At 45.9% G+C, this 9,123-nt stretch overlaps 1 protein-coding gene across 1 annotated transcript; it reads right to left on the reverse strand.

Annotated features, from left to right (window-relative positions):
• Positions 1-8,569: 8,569 nt before the first annotated feature.
• Positions 8,570-8,905, reverse strand: LOC308418840 (large ribosomal subunit protein eL32-like; the record flags this gene model as incomplete). The annotated part of the gene is made up of 1 exon (XM_080914401.1): positions 8,570-8,905. One exon carries the CDS (start codon positions 8,903-8,905, stop codon positions 8,570-8,572), a length of 336 nt encoding a protein of 111 aa, XP_080770527.1.
• Positions 8,906-9,123: the final 218 nt, after the last annotated feature.

The following is a 9,123-nucleotide window of genomic DNA, read 5'->3' on the forward strand; positions in this document are numbered from 1 at the left end:
GATATTATAAAGTGGGGCTTGAACAATAAGTAGGTTTGCTTAAATTTGCACAGGCTTACTTAGCAAATGTGTTCCTGTTGCTACAAGGAGGGTTCTAGATTATAAAGTCTGTACTTGCCATACTGTGTTGGTGGTTTTATCTGTTTCTTATCATTGAGAACCTTGGATTTGGGGGAGTTGGTCTGATGACAGGAAAGAAGGAAACTGTAATGGGTCTCACTTGGTTCCATATGCAAATTGGTATGAAGTCTTGTGTAAACTAAACCTACCACTTATCTAGACTTCACCTCCAACCCTAAAGATATGGCCTAGACTGGCCCAGCCCAGCTCAGACTAGCCCAAGAGTAGCCCAGTTGGGGCAGAGAGTAGAGAAGGAGGGCTGGAGGTGTGTGTGTGGGGGGGGGAATAGATGCCCAGAGGTACCTTGAACCTTAGGTTTTTTTTATTATTAAATATAGATTAGAGGATATGTCAGGTGACTTTTGACTGCAAAAATATTTCTAAACAGCCTCCTTACATTTTGGTATAAAAGTTGTGAACTTCATATTCTTGTAAGTGAAACATAAAGCCAATGCACAAAAAAAATAAAGTACTTTTACTAAGAAAAACAATTAGCTGCTTTATATCACCAGGAAGACTTGAGGTTATAATCAAATGAGAAGACTTGAGAGATGCTGTACATCTCAGAGCTCCTGCAGCAGGCACTGTGAAAGAGACCTGCCCCAAACATCCAAGAGACCAGTGTTAGATACAGCATGACAGCCGAGCCATGGATTTGGAGCAAAGGGAGTGGCCTCACATCCCTTCTTCAAGGCTGCTTGGTTTTCTTTTTCAAAAGTGTGACTGAAGACATGGATAATATCTCAGTGGGTAAAGTTCATGCTGTGCATGTTCAAAGTCCCGAGTTCGATCCTTAGGACCTACATGAATGAATTGTCTAGGGAAGAAAATGGGCTTTAAAGCACATTTCAGCTTTGCAGAAAAGTAATAATTTAAGAACATTTTGATCCAACAAAAAGTTGGGGTTCTGGATGTGGTTTACCCATCAGTGATTTCTGTTTGGGATTCTTTCTGCTGGCCCAAAGACTTCAGGCTCTGGCTTATCCATCCCCCTAGTCAGATGGCCATGTTCTCCAGCTGCTCAGGTGTCTGGAAAGGGTCAAGGGGTATCAGCATAAGCTTGCCTGGGGAAGCCAGAGTCCAAACATGAATCTGAAATGCAATTCTAGTTATATATCAAAAAACAAAAAACAAAAAACACCCAAAAGATGCCAGAGCCGTGTGGTCTGTCTGGAAGACTGTGACGATCTCTCACCATTGGAAACTGTCTAGTGACCACAATAATAAATGCCCAGAATGAATGTTTTTAACATGTTGTTGTTGGTATTTTCAAATGAGAAACCAAGGATGTTCTAGATGATTCTTTTTTTTTTTTTTTTTTTTTTTTATGGCTACTCAGATTTGAAAGGGTAACAATACTAGGGAGTAGGATAACCCACCTTAGTCCCCACCCACTGCCCCAGGCTGCCCAACTATTCTGCTGGGGCTTTTTCTGAGTGCTAGGCTGCCTGCTGTCCAGCCCTTTCTGAACTCCATCCTTTGGAAGGCTGGGCTGTGGGTAGATGCTGCACTCTCCTAGGGGGTCACTGAGCAGGCATCTTTTTGGAAAAGGCTAAAAGCAACTTCAGTGACTCAGGGATGAAACCTGGATGTGATTCATCTTCAACCCTCCCTTTTCAGCCCCTCTACCCCAATTCTTTTTCAGCTACTTCTTGGCAAAAAATCTTTCCTAGTTCTATAGGAGTTCTAGTTTCCCAAAGAGCTGAATATGAAATATGGATGACAGCAGAAAGCAGGGTATGAAGGGAGGAGCTCAGATTCCAGGTCAGCTTCCAAGGGGGTTTTGTGAGCAGCTGAGTCAGGGGTGAGTACACTTGGTTTTAGGCCTGTTAGACATGGAGGTGGCAGATCTGCTGTGTGGGTGGGTCTGGGCTTCCATCGCAAACACCCATACACTGAGGAGCACAGAGTCAGTAGAAATCCCTTCTTTACATTGTGAAGGCTGGGGAAGCCCTGATCAAGATGCTATGGGGTCCAGTGTCTGGGGAGAGCCCATTCCTAGTTCAAAGATGGATGCTTCCTATTGTGTTTTCATATGGTGGAAGGAGTAGGTGCAACCCAGGCTCTCTTCATATAGGAGCTTTATTTCTGTCATTTAGGTCTCATTTCCTGTCTAAATGTACCATCTCCAAATGCTGTTATACTGAACAGTGAGGTTTATTATGAATTTGGGGGTGACAGAATCAAATTTTCTTTATGGCAAAGTCTGAAACATTTTACCTACTTTCATCATGCATTCAAGTTAGAAGTTGGCCTATCACGTTGTACTGTGGAGGAAATGGACAGGCACATAGCTTATATTCCCAGAGAGTCATATCCTTTTAGGACCCGAGTCATCTCACTGTCACTGTGGGAAGCATCCTTTTGATCCCCGTTTTCTCAAAGACTATTGTGTTCTCTTTCTCGGTTCCAGGATGACCGTAAGCATTATGGCTGACCATGCATGTGTCTATCTAATGATTCTAGAGGAGAGTTCTTGAAGAATCAGTTAGTGATGGAGTCAATGATCTGGATTGCCATAGGGTGCAAAATGTCCAGAGAGTGAAGTCAGGTACATAGGCCAGTTGTTTGTGACCTCCTTTTCAGAAGAGCTGAGAAAGACACTTTGTCTCACTGGTCCTGTTTGGAGGATGTTCATCCAGCCAGGTTGCCAGGTATTGGTGTGAATGTTCTCTCCAGGTCTCAGACATTCATCATGGACAGGGCAGTGGATGCGAAACTCCCCAAACTAGTGCCCCTGCACACCCAATTCTGTCTCTACTTTGTATCCCTTAAAGTCAGCATGGGTGAGTGTCACAAGCTGGGTGATAGTTTGGCTGCACACTCCGCTCCTGAGAAATCTCTTTGGGACTCTGAGCAGCTAAGAGGGAGGTCATTTCAGACCTAAGAAGGAAAGTATCTGCTGAACCATGCAGAAGGCTCACTGTAGAGTCCTCCTTCCCTTTTCTTTCCAAGATCAGGCTGAGCCCAAAAGGAGGGAGAAAAACGTATTGGTTGGGATTGAGGTTGATACCCTAAAACAGATTTTTAAAAAATGTTGCCTGCACTCAAGTGCTGGAAACAAGCAGCAGCCTGCCTCTGGGGAAAGTTGCCTGTCCCAAGCTTTGTCATAACTCTATAACTGTTAATAACTCTTAATTGTGTCTTTTACAAACAAACATATACACACACACACAAAGCATTCGTTCAAGGGAGGGCTGCGTTCATTCCTCCTCCTTGGGGGCTTGGCTAGGACCAATGATTGTTACCTTTTTAATACTGTGGGATCGTGTCTAGGCAAGACTAAGTGGAAAAAAGAAAGCCATGCCACTGAGTCAAGCTCCCCAGTCCCCAGTGTCTGGGAGTGTGTGTCGGGTGATGGTTCTTGTTCCTGTAGGGCTCTAGGCCTCCCAGGGAGAGAGTTCAGGCAGACTCAGTCACCTTAGTGGTGAGAAAAGTGCAGAGTTGGACTCATCTCACCTAAAATGGGGAAAGCTATAGACTGTGTATAGGTGAGCTCTCTTCCTGGTCCTTCATCTGAGCCTCACCTTCTGCCTCTAACATAGAAGGGTTCAGCTCTCTCCCCCATTCTTTGGAGGATCCATTGAGATCTGGAAGTGTATCCATGGGGGTAGATAGGAATCTAAGGCTGGCTGCTGCTTGCCTGGCTAGGTACGCTTGTCTGAAATGTGACACTATTCCTGGCCACTTGGATAGAAGTGCTTAATACCCCCTCTCGGTTCCTGCACATTTTGTTTCTTTTAGGAAGGATAAAAACATCCCTTTCTCCCCTCCCTTATGAATGGCATTTTGTCCCCCTGTCCAGTATCCTGGCTAGTTTCATCTATAGTCCATGGGACTGTCCTGTGGCTTCTGTCTTGTGTAACAAATTTCTGACCCATAAGACCAAAGTGCAAGGCACCTGGGCTGGCCAATCCTGGTCTTTCCATTTGCTTCATGATCTTACAGATGGAAGTACAGATATTGAAGGAGGTCAAGGCCTCTATCTGGTCCATCTGCACTTCTCATCCCCTCACTCAGGACAGAAATGTCTGTCACTTTGAACCTACCACTCCAGGCTTTGGGCCCTCACTGCCTGAGAAACCAACAAACCCAAACAACAAAGTCCATTTCCAATCTAACCACCCTACATGTTGCTCCCACCTCAGGCATGCTCCCCACCAAAAAGCTTGACCTTACGTGGTTGGAAGGCTATTAGTTCCCTCTTCAGCTCACTAGATGTTACTACTCCTGTGAGCTGGGTGAACTTGCCCCTTCTTCTTACTGTCTCATGACCTCTGTGAGGATCATGGTCCTGAATGGCCACTTTAGTATCAGTGTTTGCGCCCTTGGTGGGAGGGCCCAGAGGCCGTTATGATTTAGAAGAATAATAAAGCAGAGGCAAGTATGGAGGTCATAGGACCATGTGCTGCTATTGTTAATGATAGTAATGTAAGATGTTAATACAGAGTAGAATCCAGAGTCCTCAAGAAGACACCACAACCGGGAGATCAAAGCTTAAGTATCCTCAGCACTGGGTTACTTCACTGAGTGGGGGCCTCGGAAGTCACCCACATAGGATACTTTCCCATGCCACTCAACCCTATAACACAAGGAAAGAAGCCAGGGAGTATCCATGAAGTCCAGAGGAGATGGGGAGAAGGCAGCAAGGTAAAGAGGAATGAGAGGGCATGGGAGATGGCTCCATGGATAAAGTACCTGCTGTGCAAAGAAACCTGAGTTAGGATCCCAAACACCCATGTAAAATCTGGGTGTGGTCGCACACACCTGTGTCCCTAGGGCTGGAAGATAGAGACTGGAGGGCGAGTGCCGGCCAATCTATTCAAATGAGTGAGCCACAGGTTCAGTGACAGATCCTATTTAAATAATTTTTAATAATAATGATAATGATGATAATAATAATTAATAACAATAATAATAACAGTATAGAGGAGGATACCTGTGGTCTCCACATATGTACAGGTGTACTAGAACACATGCTTGCATGCACATGCATACACACACACACACACACACACACACACACACCAAGGAAATAGAACACAGAGGCAGAAATTCTAACCAAATGTCCTCCATGCATAGATCTTTCCCTTTTTGCCCAGAGAATGTTGGCTCAGGGGCATTATCAGAGCTTATACATGCCACCCTGTACTTGGCAACCTTTCCCACCCCCCGCCCCTGCCCTGCAGCCCCTTCCCCTGCCTACCCTCCTCCTTCCCTTGCTGCCTCCAAAATCAATTTTCAGCAAGAGCAGCAGGTTCTGAGCCATCTGGGGTTGCTGGCAGCATCACTAGCCCGTAAGCAGCTCAGTCTGTTTGCCATAAACCAGCCCCCGAGTTTCTCTGCCATCCACAGCCTGCCCTCTCCCTCCTTCCCCCACTGCAAGAGGGAAGAAGAAGGTTTGGTGCTGGACCAGAGGGGTCTTCTCTTGAGAAGTCACCCAGTCCCAAAGTATGTCACTTGAGTGGGTAACAGGGTCAGGCCTTCCTGGCCCCAGGTAGCCAGACAGTAGTCACAGGCCACTTCCCCACCTGTAGGGAAGGACGGATGCGTTAATTAGCAGGCAGAGTACTGTGTAGGGGAGGCTGGAGCAATGCCACATTCACACAGAGCCACTCCCCACCTCTGCCTCGAGCTCCATCTTGGTGGCAGCTCCTTTCCTCTTTCCTGAAGGTAAGAAGGGAGGATTAAAGACGTCCTTGTGCCCATGTGTCACAGAACCTCTGCAGATTTACAGGAGAAGGAGTTGATCTAGGGGATGACTGGAGAGGTGTACTCTGGACATTGGGATACCAGCCTAAGAGGTTGTGTTAGGCTGAGCATCCTGTCCATACATACCACTCCTGTGCATGCATACTCTGGTCATGTCTGCAACCACCACCTACTTTTCCAAGTAGTTCTGAGTCTTCTATGCAGGAGAGCATTTTAGATGATGTCATCAGCATAAAGACCCGCCATCTTCTCCTGACACGCCTCACCCCCCTCAACCCTATTGTTCACAGCTTCTTCTCAGATTAGCATGACCCCGGGTGAATAGGGAAAGAGGCATTGGGAATATAACCTTTCCTTCTAGAACTTTTCCTGAGGGCCTAGGTGTGTCAAGACCTTACCCCTGTCATTTCTCTAATTTGCTGCTCATTTTTTGCCAATGCACTCAAGAGCACTGGGAGGGGAAAGCATGTCATGAATAAGCTGGACATCAGGAGCTGGATCACTGCCTTTGTGACCTTCAATAATCCCACCTACCTTGAGCCATGGCAGCCCAATCGGGAACCAGGCTGCTTCTCACGGTTCCACAGTTAGCATGTCAAATTGTGTTGCTTTTTTCTCAGCATCGACCTTGAAATAGAAACTTGACATATTTGTGGGAATCGATACTCCTTAGCTGAGACTCTAGAATCACAATGACACTCACCTCAGTGCCCACTGCAAAGCAGATTTCCAAAATGTAGAATTCTGTAAAGTTGGTTTTCACATGATTCTTGAATTCCTGTTACATGCCACAAATTATTTCAGATTCCTTGGGTGATGTGGGGAGATAGTCTGTAAGAAGAGGATCTACAGAGTAAGCTCACGTGGAGGACCTTACCATAGACCGATGGCCCTATAGAGAGATGATGAGACAGCTGTTGGAAGAACCAAATTACATTCCGTAGCCCTGACCTCCGTTTTCCAGCCACATGTAACTGTAGCAAATACCCACCAACCAAGGCATGAAGATTCTATATCTTGGGTCCCAGGATGCTGCCTCATTTACAATCATTTCAGTTCAAGATGGGAATGGTTGTCTTTCTTCAACCACTGCTGCAGGGGAATGTCCAAGTGTTCTATAGACACACCCTCAGAGTACCAGCACCACCCTGACGTTCTCCTTGTGCTAGGTGGGTTGGTCTAGTAGCCATTACAGAAAAACTCCTGGACTGACTTAGGGAATATTCAGGGACTTCTGTCCACAAAAGCCATGGCAGTTGCTTGAGAACATCTTTAAAGGAAACAGCACCTGGGAATCAATACAGATAGAAGGGAATAGCCAGAGCATAGCAGAGCCACTGAAAGCAGATGGCTGTGTTGAGTCCCCCAGAATCCCTAATGACAGAACCCCATAGTGATCAGAGTGTCCTGAGTTGGGCTCCTTCCAGGGGATCACCAAACTTCTTTGCATCCCCTCTGTCCCTCAGATCAGGATTGCATTTGTGCTCACACGTGGGCAATAAAAGTGTCTTTCTGGTGTTTGATGGTGAAATTCTGTGCACACAACACTGAGGTTCTGGGTGGTGGGGAAGAGAACCCTATGCTGCCAGAAAAGACCTACTATGGTTGTTTTGCTAAACAGCCATGGTATGAAATGAACTTTAGAATGGTTGCTTCCATTTGGAGTCAAGAACTGCTCTTGGCATTCCCAGAGAAGCAATGTTCACGTGATGGTTAGAGACTCACACTGGTCAAAGTGCCCAGAACAAGAAACAGCTGAATGCTCAACCTTACATATGTCACCCACTCTGAGACCCACAGAAAAGGGGCCAGAAAGAGTGTAAGAATTGAGACTGCTGGATGTGTGTGTGTGTGTGTGTGTGTGTGTGTGTGTGTGTGTATGTGCATGTATGTGTGTGCAGTCAAATAGTGTCTTCAAGACATGACACAACCTCTGCACTCAAGCTGTTGTCACCTGCAAAGGACTTACAACAGACTGAGCCCTGTCAACATTTCATTCTGCATGGGGGAGGGGCTGGTGAGGTCACCCCATCTGTCACTGGGGGACAATGAGCAGTCTATGAGTTTCAGGGAATGAGGTGTCATTTTCTTCAGTGGCATTACCACTGGCATCTGTAATCTAGTAAGTAGCCCTCCACTCACCCTCTTGCAAGCAACCTTAAGTGAGTGAGTCTGAAATGAAATTGTCAAAGAAGAAGGGGGCTTGTTGAGGGGAAGAAGTTCAGTGGGAAAGAGAGGAGGAGGAGAGAAGGTAATGGGGAAAATGACCTATTTTGTGTGCATAGGAAGTGTGTGTGTGTTTTGTGTGTGTGTGTGTGTGTGTGTGTGTGTGTGTGTGTGTGTGTGTGTGTGTGAACAAATTAAAAAATGAAGAGATGAATTGCGGAGAGTGGGGAGTGACTTGCCAAAAAGTAGCAATCATCACCTCTACAGCCTGTCCTAGAACTATTGGACGTGAGAACTCATGTTTACCCCTTGTGGGTTGTCTATGTGCAGCAGACAAGAACTGTTAACAGAGGAGGGAACTGAAAGACATTAAAGTCCAGGTTAGCCCACAAGACAGTAGAGAGGTAAGGTTGAGGCTAACCCTCACCTTTCAGCATTTACTGATTTATTTATTGTAGTTTTGTGGTTTTATTTAAACGCAAAACATGCATTCAAGCCTTCTATTAATTTTCTTTACTCTGTAGCCTGGCATGGGGATTGGTGACTCTGACAGCCAGCTGTGCTGCTCTTTCTATGACAATGGCTTCTGGTTCTTGAGGGAAACACTGTGAGCAGTCTCAGCACAGGAAGATTTGTTGCCCATCAGCTGCACTTCCAGATCCTTGATCTTGTGCACCAAAAACTTCTGGAAACCTCTAAGTAGCACGTGCTTGGCTTTTTTGCTCCCATAAACCAATATCGAGCACCAGGATCTGGCCCTTGATTCTTTTTCACACCCTGGTGTCAATGCCTCTGGGTTTCCGCCAGTTTTGCTAAATATTAACGCATCAGTCAGACTGTTGCCCGATGAACTCCTTGGTCTCTTTTTGATGATCTTAGGCTTCACCAGAGGCCGGAAGGCAGCCATGATGCTGCAAAACAGATGGCAGCCCACCTTTCAGCTTTCACACCTTCATGATCTGTGTTATTCAACCTTGTTTTTTACGTTGATCTTTGCAAGCGTCTGTTTTATTTAGCCTGTGTTTATATGTTCATGTGACATGGCATAAGACTGATGATGACTAATGAGCAGTCCTAACTGTCCGAAGACATTGTAACTAATATTGTCCCAACTGTCCTCACGCA

Source organism: Micromys minutus, assembly GCF_963924665.1.
Source record: "Micromys minutus genome assembly, chromosome: 3".
NCBI lineage: Eukaryota > Metazoa > Chordata > Mammalia > Rodentia > Muridae > Micromys > Micromys minutus.